This window comes from Sapajus apella, unplaced genomic scaffold, assembly GCF_009761245.1.
Source record: "Sapajus apella isolate SASKATOON/1434 unplaced genomic scaffold, GSC_monkey_1.0 scaffold26, whole genome shotgun sequence".
Lineage (NCBI taxonomy): Eukaryota > Metazoa > Chordata > Mammalia > Primates > Cebidae > Sapajus > Sapajus apella.
This window is the reverse complement of record NW_022436966.1, coordinates 24677304-24700071: the sequence shown is the minus strand read 5'-3', so window position 1 is coordinate 24700071 and position 22768 is coordinate 24677304. Positions and strand designations below refer to the sequence as shown.

At 39.6% G+C, this 22768-nt stretch overlaps 1 protein-coding gene across 6 annotated transcripts in view; it reads left to right on the top strand.

Annotated features, from left to right (window-relative positions):
• PPP1R21 (protein phosphatase 1 regulatory subunit 21) overlaps positions 1 to 22768 on the top strand; it is an 85777-nt gene that overhangs the window by 11412 nt on the left and 51597 nt on the right. For 5 of the 6 annotated variants that reach the window (XM_032292167.1, XM_032292172.1, XM_032292173.1 and 2 more), the window contains exons 3-12: positions 2968 to 3114; positions 6190 to 6291; positions 7481 to 7645; positions 7825 to 7883; positions 8863 to 8957; positions 13032 to 13084; positions 13583 to 13732; positions 17371 to 17472; positions 17564 to 17652; positions 21627 to 21763. In XM_032292167.1, the coding sequence (XP_032148058.1) occupies positions 2968 to 3114; positions 6190 to 6291; positions 7481 to 7645; positions 7825 to 7883; positions 8863 to 8957; positions 13032 to 13084; positions 13583 to 13732; positions 17371 to 17472; positions 17564 to 17652; positions 21627 to 21763 (1099 nt within the window). Of the gene's footprint in view, positions 1 to 2928; positions 3115 to 6189; positions 6292 to 7480; positions 7646 to 7824; positions 7884 to 8862; positions 8958 to 13031; positions 13085 to 13582; positions 13733 to 17370; positions 17473 to 17563; positions 17653 to 21626; positions 21764 to 22768 lie in introns of all 6 variants that reach the window. The other variant, XM_032292170.1, reaches the window with a different exon arrangement.

The following is a 22768-nucleotide window of genomic DNA, read 5'->3' as shown; positions in this document are numbered from 1 at the left end:
TTTTTTTTTTTTTAGTAGAGACGGGGTTTCACCATGTTGACCAGGATGGTCTCGATCTCTTGACCTCGTGATCCACCCGCCTCGGCCTCCCAAAGTGCTGGGATTACAGGCTTGAGCTACCGCGCCCGGCCGCTTAGTGATATTTTTAAATGAATAGATTAATTCTAGGATTTGTAGTTTTTCTTGGCCAAGTTTCAGTTAAATATACTGCCTAGCTCACTCTTTTGCTCTTTCCCTTTCTTGCTTTCTCTGCTCTCTAAAGACAGATGGGATTAGGATTCCACTTAGAGAAATCCTGTCTCTTTCTGGAGAAGCCCCTGATCACTAATATGTCTAAGATAGCTCCACTTAGGCAATGACGCCTCAGAAGTATGTCATTTTATGTCACCAGTTGTTGGATACTACGGGAGCGAATTCTGTCTCTGAGCATCTCCTCCTCAGGTGCTGCTACCACAGTCTCAGGGCTGAGATGGTTCTGAACACCCCACCCAGGATTTATTAGTCAAGTTATTATTTTACAAAAATTATTGAAAAAATGATCATTGTATCTCCTAATAATATTTAAACCTATTGCTGGGGAAAGTCTTTCCTAGTTTGTCCTAGTAGCCTGCACTGGTGTTTTGTGCCCTCCTGTTGCTGGTTGTGTTTGATTAACTCTGTGATGGTAGCATTGGTGAGAACAGTGTTAGGAGTGGTGACAGCTGGTTCTATTGATTGAGCACTCACTGTATACCAGGTATTGTGCTAAGTACATTATATCCATGACCTCATTTAATGTTCACAACAACCCTATGAGATCAGATAGCATTATCATCCCCATTGCAGAAACTAGAGTTTAGCGAGAGGCTGGGATAGATATTTTCTGAAATTAATGATTGGGTAATGGAGTTGGAGCATTAGTTCATGTTAAGGATTATAAGCATAGTTATATATTATAAAAATATAAATTATGAGAAAAAAGTAAATTATTTTTTGTTTTACTGTTTATTACAGTAGTCATTGTAATTATTTTTCAATAAGTGACAGTTTGCCAGTTTGCTAGACAGGACTTACTAGGATGTCCTGTGTTACAGTAGGCTTTTAATTTTATTGGGTTTACCCCTTCAGTGAACTATTTGGTGTAATCAATGTTTATTGATTTGAGTTTTTAAAATTTGAAAGACATGATAACTTGGACATGGGCTAGGCCTAAATTTACCTTGGAACTACAGGTAAAAATTAAGGTTTTGCTAAACAAACGTTAAAAAAAATAATTTTCTCCTTAATGGGAGCATATTGTTCTATCCCTCTAGCAGTCTTCCGACATGCAGATAATGTCAGTAGAGTGCAGACACCAGCCTGTGGTTTTTAGGTTGCTGTTCCTTTTTTTTTTTTTTTTTTTTTTTAAGACAGAGTCTCACTCTGTCACCCAGGCTGGAGTACACTGGCACAATCTCAGCTCTGCAACTTCTGTCTCCCCAGTTTAAGCAATTCTTGTGCCCAGCTTATTTTTTGTATTTTTAGTAGCTTCAGAGTTTTGTCATGTTGGCAAGGCTGGTCTCGAGCTCCTGACCTCAAGTGATCCACCCCTCCTCAGCCTCCCAAAATGCTGGGATTATAGGTGTGAGCTATCGCACCTGGCCTAGGTTGCTGTTTCAATATAGTGAAATCATCTATTTGTTAAAACATGACCTCCATGTTTTATAATTGTTTGTTTTATAATGGTTTGTTTCAGTGAAACTAGTAAACATATAGTTCTTTATTTTTTTATTTTCCTTTTTTTTTTTTTAAATAGAGGTGAGATCTCATTATGCTGCTTAAGCAATCCTCCTGTCTTGGCCTCCCAAAGTGCAGGGATTCAGGCATGAGCCACCATGCCCAGCCCAGTTCTTTAAATATACAGTAATATATGGCCATCTGTGTTTGATAATCAATGAATAAAAAGTTGTCAGAACATCATAAGTAAAATATGGTTAGAATAATTCTCTTAAAAAATAGAATGGAACTAAATATTTCTCTTTAGTTTCTCATTTTCTTACCCCATCATGGCATAAACAGAACAAAATGGTCAGCAGAGGGTGTGTCAAAAGAGGTTAGCAGAATATTTTAGATTTTTGTTTCTATTATCATTTAGCTTTAAAGTGAATTAATATAGAATAGCATCTAAAATATTTTTGATATGGTAATATTGATTTTTATCTTTGATATGTCAGAATAGTTGAAGTAAAATTAAGTGTGTCGCAAAGACTTTATTTTGACTAATTTAAATTCAGGGAGGATTTACAGAAAAAATGGAATACAAATACATTTTTTCCCAGTCTTGTTGACCGAAAGGAATTATCAATAAATCTGAGGTTGTCTTTAAATATCTAAGTTTGGCCGGGCATGGTGGCTCATGCCTGTAATCCCAGCACTTTTGGAGGCTGAGGTGGGGAGATCACCTGAGGTCAGGAGTTTGAGACCAGCCTGGCCAACATGGCAAAATCCCATCTCTACTAAAAATACAAAAAAATTAGCCAAGCATGGTGGCGTGCACCTGTAGTCCCAGCCACTTGGGAGGCTGAGGTACAAGAATTGCTTGAATGCAGGTGGTGGAGGTTGCAGTGAGCTGAGATTGTGCCACTGCACTCCAGCTTGGGCGATAGAGCGAGATTCTGTTTCATAAGTAAGTAAGTAAATAAATGAATGTCTAAGTTTATAAGTTTGTAGCTTCAGTCTTTGTGTCTGTTCACTGTCATAGGATGTTTAGTTGATCATGATGTTACTTTAGTATAGTTGCCCTTATTTTTAAATTTACTTGGTTTAGCCAAAAGATGATCTTTTTACAAAGTGTTAAAAACTTAAGAAGTGAAACAATATACATACAAACCGAATTTCCTAAAGCAAGAGGTTTTGATTATATTTTGGTACAACAAAAATAATTTTTAATAAAATATCTAAACCTTACAGCTAAACTGTGAGGACCAATCTCTTTTCACTTTGATATAGGAGCAACTGAAAATGAAGGACCAGTCACTGAGAAAACTACAACAGGAAATGGACAGTTTGACATTTCGAAATCTGCAGCTTGCCAAGAGGGTAGAACTACTTCAAGATGAACTAGCTCTAAGTGAACCACGAGGCAAGAAAAACAAGGTACGTTCAAATACGGGCAAGTTAGTGTGACCTTGTGATTAGTCACAGACACCTATAGGCCATCCTGGTTTTAACAGAAGACCCCACTCCTGAATTATGTTTTTGTTTGTTTGAGACAGGGTCTTGCTCTGCCGCCCAGGCTGGAGTGCAGTTGTGTGATCTCAGCTCACTGCAGCCTCTGCACCCACGCTCAGTGATCCTCCCACCTCAGACCCATTAGTGGCTGAGACTAGAGGCCCGCACCGCTATGCTTGGCTTATTTTTGTACTTTTTGTAGAGATGAGGTTTCACTATTATTATCCAGGTTAATCTTGAACTCTTGGGCTCAAGCGATCCACCTGCATAAGCTTATGTGCTGGGATTATGAGCGTGAGCCATCATGCCTGGCCCTGAATTTTTAATGTTCTGTTGTTAACACATGGATAGTAGGTTGAGAAAGGAGACATTCATAATTAATATATATTAAATGTTAGGGACATTTTCATCTGATAGTCAATTTTAAAGAATTTATTAGGAGCAAATGTACATAATTAGTGGCTCAGAAGAGGTAATGGAATATCTCATATTAGCCAAAATTTTTGACATTTTTTGGTTATACCAAGTTGCCGTTAATCCAAGGTTGAGCAGATAAATGAAGGAGATTGTCAAAGTGTTACTACTCATTTGAAAGTAGTGGTTGAAACACTCATACTTTAGGTTTGTAAGTTTAATGCAGATATATTTTCTTAGCATTTATTCTTATGAGGCCAGTTTCGTGTTCTTGTCTTGAGATTTAGAGAGGAATTTTTTCCCTTATGGTTTTATATGGTGAGGCAAGATTCTTACTTCCCTAAGATGGATAATCTGGTACTTTTGAACATTATGTGATTAAGAAGTTGCTTTTTTGTTTTTTTAAGGGTAGAGGTAGAGGTAGTGATTGAGTTTTTAAGTCCTGTATGTATATCGACTAACACTTCACAGTGTATGTATTTATATATGTATGTATGTATTTAGTAACAGTAGAATGGGTAGAAGGGAAGAAGAAGGCGCACAGTGACTCTGAAGGAGCACAGAATGGCCAGAAGAGCATAGGCTGCAGAGTTAAACCTAGGCTTGAATTCTTTGCCTGCCTTTTATAAATCTATGACTTTTGGCACAATTTTTAACCTTGTAATCTTAGTTTCTCTATCAGCAAAGTGTCAATAAGCATATCAGGTTTGTTGTGAGGATTCTGTGGGATCATGTAAAAGTACCTAGGGCCGCCGAGCGCGGTGGCTCAAGCCTGTAATCCCAGCACTGTGGGAGGCCGAGGCGGGTGGATCACGATCGAGACCATCCTGGTCAACATGGTGAAACCCCGTCTCTACTAAAAATACAAAAAATTAGCTGGGCATGGTGGCGCGTGCCTGTAATCCCAGCGACTCAGGAAGCTGGGGCAGGAGAATTGCCTGAACCCGGGAGGCGGAGGTTGCGGTGAGCCGAGATCGCGCCATTGCACTCCAGCCTGGGTAACAAGAGCGAAACTCTGTCTCAAAAAAAAAAAAAAAAAAAAGTACCTAGGGCCATATGTCCCATATAATGGGCAGTTGCCATAATTATTTATTTATTTTTATTTTTTTCGAGACAGAGTCTTGTTCTGTCACCCAAGTTGGAGTGCAATGGTGCGATCTTGGCTCACTGCAACCTCTGCCTCCCAGGTTCAAGCAATTCTCCTACCTCAGCCTCCCTAGTAGGTGGGATTACAGGCGCACACCACCATACCTGGCTAATTTTTGTATTTTTAGTAGAGATGAGGTTTTACCCTGTTGGCCAGGCTGGTCTTGAACTCTCAACATCGTGATCTGCTTGCTTCAGCTTCCCAAAGTGGTGGGATTACAGGCGTGAGCCACTGTGCCCAGCCTGCCATAGTAATATGTTAATAGTTTTCCCATATGCATTTCCCCACATAGAAGGATTCATTAGAGTGGTAGTGCTGAAATAAAGGAGGCAACAGGGAGGACATAACACATATGTATTAGAATCACTTAGGAAACGTTTTCAGGATATACATGCCCTGGAAATTCTGAAAGACCTTTGGGGAGAGAATAGTTATCTGGACTTCAGATATGCTCCTCGGGTTCTTAATATCCCTGCCTAGGACTGTTTAGCAGAGGTTTGGGTGTAGTACTTGAGAATAAATTTTAATTAAAGCTTATCAAATTTGGAAGCACTGAGGACCCTGAATATGTCATTCTGCGGTGTTCCTTAGGCACATCTTGTTTTCCAAACATGATGGATATTTAATTCCTTTTTATATGGCTACTGCATTTTCAAAGGGCTTTTAAATCACTGATTCAGATTGGATCGGTAGGTGACTTCATTTTAAGTGAGAAGTGAGACTACAAAAAAGGCAGAGAAGGGTGGTGACTGATGTCTGAACACAGCTTCATTGTTAGACTGTTGCTTGAATAGTCTCAGTTCTATGTATTACATGAAAACAAATGCTCATTATTCTATCTTTTAAATAGTGCTATTCTATGTGGAACAAGTTCATATTAGTAAAAAATTAAAAGGAAGGGATTTTTGAATAATCTTTGAGAATTTTCCTATTTATGGTAGCTTTATTTTATATATATTTTTTAACTTAGAAATTTATGTGAACTTTTGTATAAACTTTGTGGATGCTGTTACAGAACTTATTACAATTTCTCATGGAGTTTAACAACTCAGACTCATGAAATTGCTATAACTCTCATTTTCCAAACAAAAGATCAAATTGAAATTGAAATGATATTTATGAGCATATTTTATATTGCTGGAGTTTTCTGGGTCTGCTCCATCCTCCAACAGAACTACTCCTGAATTCATCTGCAAAGAATAGTAAGCCTTATCTGTTCTTTTCTCTTTCACGCTTTCCTGCTCATTACAGTATTTGCAGTTTCAACTTGTGTCACATAGGAAAAGTTAAATGATGAACTGTATACCTTTTGCAGGATTGTTTGAGAACGGTGAACACATAGAAGAGACAAGCTTCTAAGGTGATAGAGAATCTTTGTACTTTAGGATGTTTCTCTAAAGGATGAAAGTTATGTGGACATAACTTATTCTTTCCATCAGAAAAGTGGAGAATCTTCTTCTCAGTTGAGTCAAGAGCAGAAGAGTGTCTTTGATGAAGATCTGCAAAAGAAGATAGAAGAGAATGAACGGTTGCATATACAAGTAAGAAAATCTTTCAGTTTTTCTATATGAATTAAAAAATGGGTCCGTGATCTTTTATTGTGGAAAAGCTAATGCAGCTAAGAGTGTTTTGTGTCTGCGTGGGTGTTCTGTGGTCGTCAGTGTCACTTACTCATTTCTTAAGTATTATACATATCTTAATGTGGATGTGTGCTTTGAAGTATATGCATTTGTTCAGAAGACAGCAGAATAGCTTTATAACTTAACAATGCAGAAATATGCTGAGAATTATTCATTTTATATAGGAAGTGATTACATGTATAATTTAAATGGGAGCTTATCAATAAGTGGTGTTTGCTTCCCTACCCCCCCTTTTTTTTTCAGGAATAGAGGTATGCTTTTTAATTTACTGATACTTAGTTGGTTTTTATCTGTACCCCTGTTAAACTGTAAGGTCTCTGAGGATATGAACCATGTATGTTTTCTATGCCTAGTCCCAGGACAGTGTCTCACTTATGTCAGGCACTCAGGTATTTATGGAATGTTGAAAAGTCATTGCCTGCCCCCCAAACTATTGAGCATATTCTAAGAGTCATAGTGCAGAGAAGGGTGCATATATAACCTCCTGATTTTTTTTTTTTGTCAAGTGGTCGGAAACACACACCCACACACATACACATACTTCAGTCTTTGGAAACATTTATAAAGTTTTTGACCTCAGTGTATTTTATATCTGAGTATTCATAATTCTTTACTAGTATTGGACTCTAATTACAGGAAAGAGCTTTATCTGTTTTAAGAATAACACCTGTTTTAATTTTGATTATTTCATGCAAAAGTTAGCTTAGTAGAAAAGTTACACTCTGATCAGTTGAATTCTCTGTATCCCAGACATTGTTTAAATCAGAAATTCATGAGATTGAGAGGTAGGAGGTGCAGGCTTTGAAGGAGGTTTCCTACATTTAAATCTCATTTCTACTATATTTTAGCTGTGAGACATTAGACTAGTTATGTAACTCTTTTAAGCTTGAGTTTCCATATCTGTAAAGAGGGATAACAGTAGCTGCTTCCGATATACTGTGAGGATTTAATGCGATAATGCCTGTGTGGGTTTAACATAGTCAGAGTATGGAACCATATGGAAGTTGCTCAGTGAATAGTCGCTGCTGTTATTTTTCTCATTTATGTATATTAGGATATTGTGAGAGAGAAAATGGTCTTCTCATTTTAGTTTTTTGAAGCTGATGAGCAGCACAAGCATGTGGAAGCAGAGTTGAGGAGTCGGCTGGCCACTCTGGAGACAGAAGCAGCCCAGCACCAAGCTGTGGTTGACGGTCTTACCCGGAAGTACATGGAAACCATTGAGAAGCTGCAGAACGACAAGGCTAAACTAGAAGTAAGCCCCATTGTGAGAGCACACTAAAAAATAGTTATGACTTTTGTATTAATTGTCTATGCACTTTATAGAACACAGAGTTAGTCATTTCTGGTGAGACTGTTGCCTGGAGGGTCTTACTTAGTGCGCTCCTATCTATAGCCTGAGCCATCCACTTTTCTTTTTCTTCTGAAATTCAGGTAAAATCTCAGACTCTAGAAAAGGAAGCCAAGGAATGTCGACTTCGAACGGAAGAATGGTATGTCAAAATTTGAATTCCAAGAGGGTTCTGCAGTGAAACTCAGAAGACTTCAGTTTTGGTTGTAGCAGCTCCTCTGTCTTAACTGTCTTACATTTAAAAGGAGGAAATGGGAGTAGGTAGTCTCCAGGGTCCTTTTCAATTCTCAGATATTGAGAAGGGGCCTTAAGCTTTCTAGAGTGACCTGTGCATTAGTCCTCAGCCTGCAAGTGTTTGGGGGCCGTGGCAGATGGCGTTTTGGAGTTTCTGCACTGAGGATTGGAGACTTTCTGTTTGAAACTACTCTAAACAGAAGGGGCCTCCGATAGTCCCAGGAAGGAAAACTGACTGATCATCACTATGCCAATCTTTTAATGGTACATCTTGAATAAAATGGAGGCTATGTGATCTAATTTGGAGATATATGTCTTAAAATCAAAATATTACTTAGACATGGTAAAGGTGTATTCCATTCTAACATTTGTTTGATAACATTTTAGGTTTTAATGGGATCAATCAAGTGAATTTCTCAAACCAGTTTTGTTGCATTGGTAGAATTATATGCATGTTTTAGACGTGTACCTGTGTGTATAAAACTAATTATCAGCTTTTGAGCTCAAGGGGAAAAGAAGGCTAATATATACACTCAAAAAAAATATGTCTGTAGTGATACTAGGATGAATATTTATGTGTTGTAAAGAGAACATTTGTGATTTTGAAGTAGCTCTAAGATTAATTCGAGCTTGGGGAAATACATGTAAGGTTGTCTAAGATGCTGGGACTCTGATAAATTCCTCCAAACTTCCACATCATTCCTCAGAAGTCCCTGGGACGTTGGAAGCCAGGCTAGTGTTTTATCTTCTTCTTCTAACAACTCTCTGCCAAGAGTATCCCAGATGTCAGGTGTAGTTCTCTAGAAGCCTGCTACCAGCTGTTGAGGGAACAAACAAATGAAGATTCACTCAAAGATTGAATGTGGCTTTGTATTTTTTTCTTGCAGTCAATTACAGTTAAAGAACCTTCATGAAGATTTGTCAGGTAGATTAGAAGAATCCTTATCAATCATCAATGAAAAAGTACCTTTTAACGATACAAGTAGGTATTATGTACAGTTTTCCATTATTTGTAACTTTGAACCTTTCTGTGGTAGCCAACTATTTAATTTCTTATCTATTGGGCAAAAAATTTAATTGGCCCAACAGAGGATTGCTTTCTTTTTGTTCATTTGATCGGCTGTGGCAGTCATAATTAACAGGAAGATTTTAAATTGTCATATAACTACTGCAAAGCTGGTCTTCTTTTTCTTCACAAAAAATGTGAAGTCCAAATCCACATTTTTTGATGACATGTATTTAGCATTTACCAAGGTAAAAAAACAACCTTCACTGAAAAAGTTGAATACTTGTACAAGAAAAATTGTTGTTTGAGGTGGGGGAAATGAGGCTTGGCGGTGGGAGTTAAATCTTCTCAAACTGATGATGTCTTACCCCTTGGTCAATCCCCAGCAGTAGTTAGGAAGTTAGGTTGGTTAAGCCTTACTTCCTGTTTACCCTGGGAATGGTCTGGTAATTACATTCCTAAGAACAACAAAAAAGAAGTTAAAAAATATATTACTTTACATGTGTAATAGGTGCCAAATTTGCAACCTTTAGATAAGAATTAAGTCAAAACCTCAAAAACAAAGAAAATATTTATTTAGATTTTGAAACTTATATTCAAATTGCTGCACATTTCCTTCTTCTACAATCACATGATTGAAATTAATATTTTACTCCCCCTAAATTTATTTTAGGGAACACCTAAAAAAAGAAAGAGGGAAAAAAAAGAAAAACAGCAGGTTTTTTTTTTTTTTTTTTTGAGATGGAATTTTGCTCTTGTTGCCCAGGCTGGGTGCAGTGGTACTGTCTCTGCTCACTGCAGCCTCCTCCTCCTGGGTTCAAGTGATTCTCCTGCCTCAGTCTCCCAAGTAGCTGGGATTACAGGTGCCCACCCCCACGCCCAGCTAATTTCTGTATTTTTAGTAGAGACAGGGTTTCACCATGTTGGCTAGGCTGGTCTCAAACTCCTGACCTCAGGTGATGTACCCGCCTCAGCCTCCCAAAGTTCTGGGACTACAGGTGTGAGCCACCGTGCCCAGCCAAAAAATAGCAGTTTGATTTACGATTAAAATCAACCCATGTCATCATTGTATAAAAAATTTAAATTCCCCTTTGAAAATAACACCTGTTTCTAGCTTCTACATTAATGTAAATACTGCTGGATTTACTGGATTTGAAACTGTGGCATTGCATTTTCCCTTTAAGCCTTGTCTCAATTCATTAATCTTTAGGTTCTAAAAATTTCCTTCTGAATGTTGGATTTATCCTTCCTTTTCTAATACTAGTTGTCACCCTGTTTTAGGTCCCTTTCATGTCACATGTGGATTATTACTTTTAGTCCTGAAATATTTAGAGATCATTTGCTGAGTGCCTAGACAGTTCAGTATCATAGGGGATACAAAAATTTATAAGTCAAAATTTCTACCTTAAGGAATTTATAGCCTGGTAAGGCAGAGATAGATATAGAAATGTCAAAAATATAAACTAGACTGTGCCATAAAGAACCTCCCGGGGTTTCAGAGAAGGAGATATCACTGCTGGTGGCATGGTGTGGGGAAGTCTTCCCAGAGAAAGGGTGCTTTGAGCTGGGTGGGTATGTGAGCAGGTTTTATTGGGCAAAGATAAGGGTAAAATCCAAGGAATTATATGTAGTATGGTATATAGAACAAAAGGTGTTAATCATGCCCTCAGGAGCAGTAATCAATTCAGTATGACCGGAGGCTTAGGGTGTGTAGGATGTGGAGGGCAAGGAAATGTAAGTTCTGAAAGGTACAGTGGGACTAGACCCTGGTGTTCTGGTCTAGGGACTGAGAACTTAATTTATAAGGCCATGGGGTTGTTGGAGACGTTTTTGAGCCAGGGGACATCAAGATGCTGTGTCTACCCACAAGGTTAATCTGGCAACAGAGTGTAGTTTACCTTGGGGTGGGATAAGGGAGTCAAAGACTATTGTGATGATAGTCCTGGCATGCTATTATGAAGGCATAGCCTGGGTTGTTGGGGAGATGCGGAAGATCTTATGGAAGGAGAAGGAACAGATTGGTCCTTTCAAGGAGACAAGGGAGAAAGGGGCAGTGACTGGGAAGATGGTGATGCAGTGACTGGGAAGATGGTGATGCAGTTGACTGAAAGGAAAGAGGTAGACAGGAGCAGGTTTATGTGAGAGACAACGAGGTTAACTTTGTTGTTGTTTAATGTTCTGACAGATGGGTTGATGTCTATCTATCTAACTGTTGATGTATGCTTTTCTAAGTGAAAGACTAGACTTCAGGAGAGAAACCAATGTCAACACTGTTGGGCTGAAGGATCCCTCGTGTTGGGATTGGTGGGTGCACAGTACAGTCAGGCCTGTGCAGGGTCCTTGGCGAGTTCTCCATCCCAGTGATCAGGAGACAGAGAGGAGCTGTGGAAATGGGGTGGGGTAGAAGCTGGAGAAGGGAGTTTCAACCTGGTGGTGCAGGTCAGTTCTGCACATTGCATAGAGAGGTCAGAGGGTGATGCAGCAAGGAGACTGGGTTTGGTGACTGGCTTTTGTGGCCTTGAGAGGACTGGTATCCTTTGTGAGGAGCACTTCTGTGCAGTGTGTAAGTGGACACCAGATTGCCAGCACAGGAAGTTGAGGTGAATGGGTGCTCAGGAAACAGGCAGAGCAATGCTGTTTTATGAGCAGTAGGGATGAAGGAAATGAAGAAGGATGAGAGGCTGACAGATGGGGAAAGTGAAAGAAAAGGCTGCATGTGCCTGAGACAGGAGTCAGGGCAGAGAATTAAGTGTGATATGAGTAATAGAAGACACTCATTGTGGAGACAGAGTTAAATGAGCTGCAGCAAATGCTTTATTTGTAATGAGGAGATACTGAAGATGGAAGCAGGGAGTGATTATGTGCTGAGGTCCTAAGGGGATCAGAAGCAGCTGCTGTTAAGGGCCCGGGGCGGTTAGCTGAGGAAAGGATGGGCAAGCAGTAGACCGAGGTGGAGGGTGGGGAGTGTAAGAACTCTTGCTTTGGCTCTGTTCTTGGCGGTGTAGGGAGAGGCCATCCTATCCATTGGGTAGCAGGGAGGAGAGGAGGAATGGTATTAGGAGCTCAGAACAGAAAAGGTTTGGGATAGACGTCATGGGAAATAAAATAGGCACATAGCAATGAAACTATGGATTGCTGAGTAGAGTTGAAGCCCTCTGGAGTTAGACAGAGTAAATTGTAGTGGACCTTACTCGGGATTTGTGTTTGCAAAAGCATTGTTGAAACAACAGACGAGGCTGGGAAGCAAAACAAGCAAGGCTGAAAGATGGCTGATAGAAGTGTGCAGAGGTGTTGGTAGACGGGAGACCAAGCTGGGAGTGCAAAGCCCAGTGAGTAGCAATGAAGACATAAAAGAGAACTGGGTGAGTATGTCACAGGAACATTCCAAATCATATTTTGGCACTGGGGTTATTCTGACTGAGAACCTGGGCAGAGGAGGGCAGGTTTGAGTGGCTGAAGGGATGAATAGAGATGAGGAGAGATACAGCTCATTAAGGAGGAGGTTGAGGAGGCGTGGCTAGGTGTGAGGAAGCTGCCAGAGATTCGTGACAGACCAGGGTAGAGAGGAAGACTGAGAAAGATAGTGATGCCATCCGGGAAAGTTAGGATCAAGTCATTGGGATCCACAGTGGCAGACAGTGATAGATTTTTCCATTAGTGTAGCGTCACGAAAACAGCGGTATTTTTGGCTGATTAGTGTGGCGGCTTTGTGTAGGGCTATTTTAGAAGGGAGAATGAAAACAGCAAGAACATCATGAGCCTTTCTAAGTAGTCTTGAGAAGCCCAAAGGCAGTATTTGAAATGATTTCTTAGAAATGGAAACAGGATTTGTTCGGGTTTTTTTAAGCCTGAAGTTAAAAAAAGACAGGAAGCATTACTTTATCTGAGGAACCACTGATTCTATGTAAATTCCATTATTCTGTACTGTTGATCATTTTAAATTCTTATGTAAAGCTGATTTTGCTTCAGAGAATTCATTATTTTTCAGTTAAGTTGTTTTTCGTTATATGTGAAATGAGAGACTTAACGTATATTCTTTTTCTTTTGTAGAATATAGTCAGTATAATGCTCTGAATGTTCCACTCCACAATAGGAGACACCAGGTAAAGGATAAAGTACATGTTTTTATTTTCAGTTATGTATACATCAAACTTTCCAGAAACAAGAATTAGTTGTTTGGGCCTCTGTATAGCGCATTGAGTCATTGTGTTTAACTATTGCCTTACATGTTTCTCATACATTTATTCAAATGTAGCTTGCTTTTTATTGCATTCATAAGTTACACAGATTTTTGCTGTCTCTCTTGTCTGATGACATTAGAACCAAATTATGAGATGTACTAATGTTTTGAGCCATACTTTTTTGTAGGTTGGTAGAACTTATACTTAAGTGGTCTGGGTTAAGTGCAGGAGGTGTATTTGCCAAAACTGGTGGCTTTCTAATTTACTTAGATAGAAATATTAAAATTCAAGTGGGAGCAGATGAATTTAAATTTAGGAATAATCACACTAGAATTCAAATGTTTTCTCCAGAACAGACTCGATAAAGTTATTTTAGGATAATAATGTGATAGTTGACTTTGTGCATGTTTCATTTTAAAGCTGAAGATGCGAGATATTGCTGGGCAGGCCCTGGCTTTTGTTCAGGATCTGGTGACGGCTCTTCTGAACTTTCATACCTACACAGAACAGAGGATTCAGATTTTTCCTGTTGATTCTGCCATCGACACTATCTCTCCATTGAATCAGAAGGTAAGTTTAATTCAGAATACATTTTGTTTGCCCTGAACAAAATAGGGAGATATTACTTGTTTTTAGACCACTTCTGTGCACCATCCAAGTACTGTAAAGGACATGGAAAAATAACAAGTCATAGTTTTTACTCTCAAGATAAAATATGGCAAAAATGGAGAGTCTTAAGAAATTAAATACTAGAGAAGTGTTTTACTCTTTTTTCATGTTGCTGATAAAGACACACCAGAGACTGGGCAATTTACAAAAGAAAGAGGTTTATTAGACTTAGAGTTCCACATGGCTGGGGAAGCCTCACAATCAAGTCAAGGAGGAGCAAGTCACATCTTACATAGATTGTGGCAGGCAAAAAGAGTGCTTGTGCAGGGAAACTCCCATTTTTAAAACCATTAAATCTCATTAGACCCATTCACTATCAGGAGAACAGCACTGGAAAGACCCTCCCCCATGATTCAGTAATCTCCCACTGGGTCCCTCCCACAACATGTGGGAATTATGGGAGCTAGAAGATGAGATTTGGATGGGGACAAAGAGCCAAACCATATCAGGGAGGGTTTTTTTTCTTTTGTTTTTTTATTGAGGCGGAGTCTCGCTCTGTTGCCCAGGCTGGAGTGCAGTAGCACAATCTTGGTTCACTGCAACTTCTGCCTCCTGGTCCCAAGCGATCCTCCCACCTCAGCTTCCCAAGTAGCTGGGACTACAGGTGTCTACCACCACCCTGGCTAGTTTTTTTTTTTTTTTTTTTTTTTTCCATATTTGTAGTAGAGCCAGGTTTTCATCATGTTGGCCAGGCTGGTCTCGAACTCCTGACCTCAGGTGATCTGCCCACTTCAGCCTCCCAAAGTGTTGGGATTATAGGCATAAGCCACTGTGTCTGGTTCCTAGGGGAGTTTTTTAAAGACCTCAGTGTGAATGAGCGGTATGGCCAGTAAGTGGTATGAGATCACCAGGGAAAGGAGGTTGCTGTAGGTGGTAAGGTCTGGGAAAGATGCTTTGGAGATTTGAATTGTCTTGAGAAATTAGCAGGGTTTGAATAGGAGGAGAGAAGTGGAATACACTTTTTCCCCCAGAAGAGAGAATGACATGAGCAAAATCATGGAGGAGGAAAACATAGGGAGTGTGGCGGGCAGGGTGTGGGGGGTGGTTGGAAGTAAGGTGAGGCATGGGGAAGGAATAATGAACAAACTGTCTTGTCTGAAATGTGAAGTCCTCAGAAGGGGAGGAATGGGAAGTAAGGTTGAAAGAGAAAAAAATGACTCCAGGTTCTGAAAGGCCCGTAAGAGCAGGCCAAGACATAGACCTTCACTTTGTTTGTAGGATTGAGGCCTTTGTAGCTTTTTGATCAGGGGATGACATAATGAAAATTGCCATTTTATTGTTGGAAAAATTAATTTGCTGGCTTTTCTCTCCCTGATTGTACTCACAGTGTAACTTCCATCATGGGGCGTGTTTAGGAGCAAAACAACCTGTGTGGTGTAGTTGACTTTTTCCTTCCTGCCGAGTTATGGAGTGGGAGGCAAACTGCTTATCCACTTGAGCCTGAGGGGCATTTTCAGGGTTAATGAGGCTCAGACAGGGTTTAAATGTCACTTCCTTCAGTCCATGTGCTTTTTTGGGGCCATTAGATTTTGTTCTTTTCCTTCCTTTTTTTTCTCCCCTGCTAATCCTAAAAAACAATTTAAGGTAGCTTACAAAATTTCATTTAACTGAAAAGGATAAAATAAATCTTAGTGAGTATATTAGCTATGTATTGCTATGTGATAAATTACCCTAAAACTTAGTAGTTTAAAACAACAAACATTTACTATCTCACAGTTGCTGCGGGTCCAGAATGGAGGAGCTAGTTCGCTGGCTCATGATCTCTCATAAGGTTTCAGTCAGGATGTCACTGGAGCTGGGGGATTTGCATCCCAGGTGGCCCACTCACGTGCCTGGTGAGTTAGTGCTAGTTGTTGGCTGGGAACCTCAGTTCCTTATTTCCTGGACCTTGCCATAAGGCTCTTTGAGTGTCCTCATGAATGGCAGCTAACATTTCTCATAGTGAGCGGTCTGAGAGAGAGCAAGGTAGAAGCCCCAGTGCCTTTTATGGCACAGCCTAGGTAGTCACACATCATCCTTCTGCAATATCGTATTGGTCGCACGGATCAGACCAACCTTGAAACGATGTGAAAGGCTAGTACACAAAACCAGAAATACTAGGAGGTGGGGACAATTGAGACCACCTTAGAAGCTGGCTCTCACAGGGTGGAAATTAAGGGAAATTGCTATAGATGTGTGCTCTAAGTGCCTTGTGATGTGGCAGTCTGAAATATGAGTCATGCCACGCTTCCTACATAACCCGATTCTTATTCCCTACTTCTTTTGTGCATCATGCAGTATTTTCAGGGTTTGAATAGTGTTTATGCCCGTGGGTCCCCTAGGTGCCTATTGGTGCAGCAAAGACTTGGACTCAGGAGTCAGACTTCCTGGGTTCCAAGTCCAGTTCTGCCACTTTCTCAGTTATATCCCCTTGGGAAATATACCCTCTGCACTTCAGTTTTCTCATCTTTAAAACGGGAGATATACCTACCTCACAGGTAAGCATATCTGAGGATTAAATAAGGTAATACACATAAAGCACTAAAAACAGTGCTTGGCATATAGTAAGCACCCAATAAGGATTAGCTTTTAGGATCATCATCATTATGCCTTACGTATAGGAAGCCCTCAGTAGGTGCTTGGCTTTCATCAATTTTGGTCTGACTCTATACATCTATTGAAGTTTATAAAAATTAAACATTGGACCTTTGAAATACTCTTTAATATCATTGTGGGAAAAAGCTTTCAGAAGACCTGGATAGGGAAGACAGTACTGCAACATTTTAATGTAGTCATGCTTTCTTTTATACTTCCTGTAATATTAAAAAAATACTTTCTGACCAGGCATAGTAGCACACACCTGTAATTGTAGTACTTTGGGAGGGAGGCTGAGGCGGGTGGATCGCTTGACCTCAGGAGTTCAAGACCAGCCTGGGCAACAGGTTGCAGTGAGCCAAGATTGCACCACTGCACTTCAGCTTGGGGTACAGAGTAAGATTCTGTCTCCGAAAACAAAAACAAAAAAAGGTTTTTTTGTCATTTTGATAATTACATTCTTAGAATTTGTTAACCCCAAATACTATAAACAATAAAAATAAGCTGTCCTCAATAGGCTTGTTTTTTCAAAATTAGGCATATAAAAACAAAAATTTTGTCATACAGTCTTTTTTTTTTTCTTTTTAAACTGGAAACTCCCTATGGAGAAGCAAATGTTCAGGGAAGCTGACCTGTTGGTCCTAGGTTCTAATGCAATATCCCTTCCCTATTTCCTCTGATGCCTGCTTATTAATTGTGTCACCCCTCTTCTAGTTCCTCAATTTAGAATGGGATAGGGACTTGTGGGTATCATCTGGGACTATTAGAGGGGAACATCTGTGTTTGGCTTTTAAGCCAAATTTCCAAAAAAAAGTTTCCAAAACTTGAGCACAGGAGTTTGAGGCTGCAGTGAGCTGTTATCAGGTTTATAATGTACGTTTGTTATTCGGTGGGTCCATTTAGAAATGTGTTGATGTTTGTTATTTTCTAGTGATTTAATTCACAATTCTTTCCCTCCTATTTAGTTCTCACAATACCTTCATGAAAATGCATCCTATGTCCGCCCTCTTGAGGAAGGAATGCTTCATTTATTTGAAAGTATCACTGAGGATACTGTGACTGTCTTGGTAATTTTCTTCTTGCTTTGCTTCTGGAACAGTGGGAGCTCCTCTTTTGTCCAGTAGCACTTTTAACTTTGAAATTATTTTTCTTTTCCAGGAGACAACTGTGAAATTGAAAACTTTTTCAGAACACTTAACCTCCTACATATGTTTTCTTAGGAAGATTCTTCCCTATCAGTTAAAAAGGTAGTTACCCCTGGAGGCCAGGGAATGTGGGTAGTTGTGGGTGTAACCTGATCTGGGCTGGCGTTAATAAAATAGTAACTTGTGCCTCTTGTGATTTGCCAGACTTTTCTGCTCCACACCCAGTTTGGATTTTCATGAAAAAGGAAAAGCATGGTTGAGCAGCATGAACTTAAATTTAGGGAAGTTGAATTGCAGTCCGTCAGTTACGGACTTTGAGTTGCTCTGTACTGTGGTTACCATTGTTATCCCTTTGCAGTTAACATCTAGATGGGTGTTAATAATAGTTTCCTTCTACGTTAGGATCCATACATTTTAGGTTTCTTTGAAATGGTATATTTTCTTATTTGTTATTAGTGACCTGTTATAAACTAAAAACCTTATCTACTCTAGCCCTTAGAGGATACGTCATTTAGTAACCTTTGATATTCTACCTTAAATTTCCAAAACGGCAGTGAAAATAATATATATTACTGGAAATTTGATAATATTGCTTGTAAGTTTTGATACTTCTGGTTTAAAAATACCAAGACAGCTATTTCATTTAAATTTTTTCATTCTAAAATTTAGCCCCTTTTTAAAAAAATCAAGCCTGGGCGTGGTGGCTCACACCTGTAATCCCAGCACTTTGGGAGGCTGAGGTGGGTAGATCACCTGAGGTCAGGAGTTCGAGATCAGCCTGGTCAATATGGTGAAACCCCGTCTCTACTAAAAATACAAAAATTAGCTGGGCATTGTGGCACATGCCTATAGTCCCAGCTACTTGGGAGGCTAAGGCAGGAGAATCACTTGAACCTGGAGGTGAAGGTTGCAGTGAGTTGATATCGAGTCATTGTACTGCAGCGTAGGCACCAGAATGAGACTCCATCTCAAAAACAAACAAACAAAAATCAAAGAACAATACAACTGGAACATAAAAGAAAGAATATTTTACAGTAAAATAAGGTTTAGAAAATAAGTAGGTTGGCTGGGTGTGGTGGCTCTTGCCTGTAGTCCCAACACTTAAGAGTCCAAGGTGGGTGGATTCCCTGAGGTCAGGAGTTTGAGATCAGCCTTGCCAACATGGTGAAACCCTGTATCTATTAAAAATACAAAAATTAACTGGGCGTGGTAGCGCACGCCTGTGGTCCCAACTACTCAGGAGGCATGAGGCAGAAGAATCCCTTGAACCTGGGAGGCGAAGGTTGCAGTGAGCCAAGGTCATGTCACTGCACACCAGCATGGGCAGCAGAGTTAGACTCTGACTCAAAAAAAAAAAAAAAAAAAATAGGTCTATTACGGATACTGAATATAGGCCAGGCATGGTGGCACATGCCTGTAATCCGAATACCTTATGAAGTAGAGGAAAGAAGATCACTTGAGGCCAGGAATTTGAGAACAGCCTGGGCGCTGTAGGGAGACCTGTCTCTACTGAAAATAAAAAGAAAACTTGCTGGAAGTGGTGGCATATGCCTGTAGTCCCAGCTACTTAGGAGGCTGAGATGGAAGAATTGCTTGCGCCCAGGAGTTCGAGGCTTCAGTGAGCTGTTACTTCATCCCAGGTGATAGAATCCTTGTCTCAAAAAAAAAAAAAAAGAAAAGAAAATATAAAAGTAATTATAGTTCATAGGTCCTTGTAAAACTAAAGTAGTAAGTTTAGCGTTTCAAAAATATAAAACTTTATTATTAAAAAATTTACACACACACACACACACACACACACACACACACATATATATATATATATATATATATGTATGTATGTATTTTTTTTTTTTTTTTTTGAGATGGAGTCCTGCAGCACTGTCGCCTAGGCTGGAGTGCAATGGCACGATCTCGGCTCACTGCAACCTCTGTCTCCCAGGTTCACACGATTCTCCTGCCTCAGCCTCTCAAGTAGCTGGGATTACAGGTGTATACCAACACCTGGCTAATTTTTTGTATTTTTAGCAGAGATGGGATTTCACTGTATGAGCCAGACTGGTCTCGAACTTCTGACCTTGTGATCCACCTGCCTCGGCTTCCCAAAGTGCTGGGATTACAGGTGTGAGCCACCATGCCTGGCTAAAAGAAATTAATATATATTGAGACATCTTTCCTAATTCTAACCTAACAAGGCATTTTAGTAACCAACTTCTATGATTTGTGCATATGATAGGATTTTGGGAATCAGATAATTATTGTTTAAACTAATAATTATGAAGTAATAGTTTTATTTTAGATCCTTATATGTTATAGTTCAGTATAACTAAAGATTTTTTGAAAATCAACTCTAGAATTTAACATGAAAGTTGACTATAACTTTGATTTGGCTTTATGTTTAAGAAGAATTCGTTTAAGAACCATTGCACAAACATTTACTATTTGAAAAGGTTATGAATTTTATCCTGCTTCATTTTTTCCAGGATTATATTTTTTAAAACACTGGATGAATTCTTTCATAAGCCTAGTTTTCTACTTTTGGAATATTTTGTCCCATATGCTTTCATCCCTGCTTCATGAGTTATTCATGTTTTGTGGCAATTTTGGGAGCATTGATTTAAATACCACTTTATAGCCGGCCAAGGTGACTTCATGCCTGTAATCCCAGCACTTTAGGAGGCTGAGGTGGGTGGATCATGAGGTCAAAAGATCAAGACCATCCTGGCCAACATGGTGAAATGCTGTCTCTACTAAAAATACAAAGATAAGCTGGGTGTGGTGGCACCTGCCTGTAGTCCCAGCTACTCATGAGGCTGAGGCAAGAGAATCCCTTGAACCCGGGAGGCGAAGGTTGCAGTGAGCTGAGGTCGTGCCACTGCACTCCAGCCTGTTGACAGAGTGAGACTCCATCTCAAAAAAAAAAAAAAAAAAATACCACTTTAATTGACAAGATGACCTGTTGTTGAGTAGTAAATGGGCTTAGAGTGGAATGAAGCTGTCTGCTGTAAATAAAGTAGAAGAGAAGTTTTAAGGGAGAGGGAATGGATATGATTATGACTCCTGTGCTACCTTTTTTGGCTTTGTATTAAAACCTTTTTTTTTTTTTTTTTGCTTGGTTACCTCCACATTTTAAAATGAATAGCTAAGACACTACATTTAAAAAAAAAAAAAAACCTTATAATTAAGTTTTCCCATGTAACTATTTAAAATTAGAAATGGTAAAATAATGCATTTTATGAACATTAAGCATTTGCTTTTAAATTTGAGCCTCTACATTGTAAATCTGTTTGGCTTTATTTTGGTCGGGCACAGTGGTACATGCCTGTAATCCCAGCACTTTGGGAAGCCAGGGTGGGCGGATCATCTGAGGTCAGGAGTTGGAGACCAGCCTGGCCAACATGGCAAAACCCCAACTCTACTGTGAAAATACAAAAATTAGCTTAGCGTGGTGGTGGGTGCCTGTAATCCCAGCTACTCAGGAAGCTGAGGCATGAGAATGACTTGAACGTGGGAAGTGGAGGTTGCAGTGAGCTGAGATTGTGCCACTGTACTCCAACCTGGCGACAGAGTGAGACTCTATCTCAACAAAAAAAAAAAAAATCAAAAATATTTTAATGTTTTGTGCTACTCTCAGGATAGATAATGAACATGTGCCTTTATCTGTTATTCCATTGAATCCTCTCTTATTCCATTGGTATTTGCAGCAAGCAGTGTATGTATCATGTTGTAAAATAAAACCGAGGAAATAGGGGAGGGACGGTGGGGGGTGGGGAGCTGGAGAGAGATAGCAAGGGGAGAAATGCCAGATATAGGTGATGGGGAGGAAGGCAGCAAATCACACTGCCACGTGTGTACCTATGCAACAATTTTGCACGCTCTTCACATGTACCCCAAAACCTAAAATGCAATAAAATAAATAAATGGGAAAAAAAAAATGGAACCATACAAATGAGATCAAATTCCTTTTTCTGCAGTATCTCTCCTTGGATATAGTTATTTGAGAATTTAGTTGGCTGCTAATAGCTAATTGAAAATTGTTTGGGATGCTCACTTCTTAAAAATCTGCCTATTCCTAGTTTAGAAGAAGAATGTGAATCCTCTCTTTGCACATCTGCTTTAAGAGCCAGGAATCTAGAGCTGTCCCAGGACATGAAAAAAATGACAGCTGTGTTTGAGAAGCTGCAGACTTACATAGCTCTTCTTGCCTTGCCAAGTAAGTATGTTTGTTGCTCATGGGTCAATTTCAAGGACTTGAGAGTACAAGAAGCCAGAAAAGGGAGATGGTTTAGCTAAGTAGAGTAAGAGGAGCATAGGATCTGGCATCAGGAAAACTTGAATTCAAATTCTCTAGCCCCTTATACATTTATGACCTTGGACAAAACTCCTGGCTTATCTGGACTTCTGGTTTCCCATATATACAATGGAGTTAAATGTTGTGATTATTGAGTTAAATGAAGAATGTACAGACAGGGGAGGTAACCCACACCTGTCATCCCAGCACGTTGGGAGGCTGAGATGGGATGATTGCTTAAGGTCAGGAGTTTGAGACTAGCCTGGGCAACACAGGGAGACCCCCATCTCTGCAAGAAATTTAAAAATTAGCCACATGTAGGGGTACTTCCCTGTAGTCCCAGCTACTCTGGAGGCTGAAGTGGGAGGATCACTTCAGCCAAGGAGGTAAAGGCTGCAGTGAGCAATGACCACACCACTGCACTCCAGCCTGAGCGACAAAGCAACACTCTGTTTCCGAAATAAATAAGTAATAAAAATAAAGTATGTAAAATATCAGGCATTGGACATGTGTTAAATATTAATTCCCTTCCTTTCCTTCCTCTTTTTTTGTATAGAAGGGAAGAAATCAAAAGAATTTGTAGCAGCTTTCCAACAAATAGCATAGGGGAGCTTTAGTAGTAAAAAAATTCCATTTGCTCCCCCTTGGCCTAGCTTGAAAAACAGTGTTTTTGGGTAACTGAATGGACTTCAGTTTAAATAACACTTTAAAGAATGCCATAATTTTTCTGGTACTGTGATCTTTTTAAACAGCATTATTGTGATATAATTTATATACTATATATGTATTAAAGTTTACAATTCAGTGATTTTTAGTGTATTTACAGGGATGTGCAAGTCACTACAGTCAGTTTTGGAATGTTTTTATCACCTAAAGAAGAAGCTCTCGGCCGGGCGCGGTGGCTCAAGCCTGTAATCCCAGCACTTT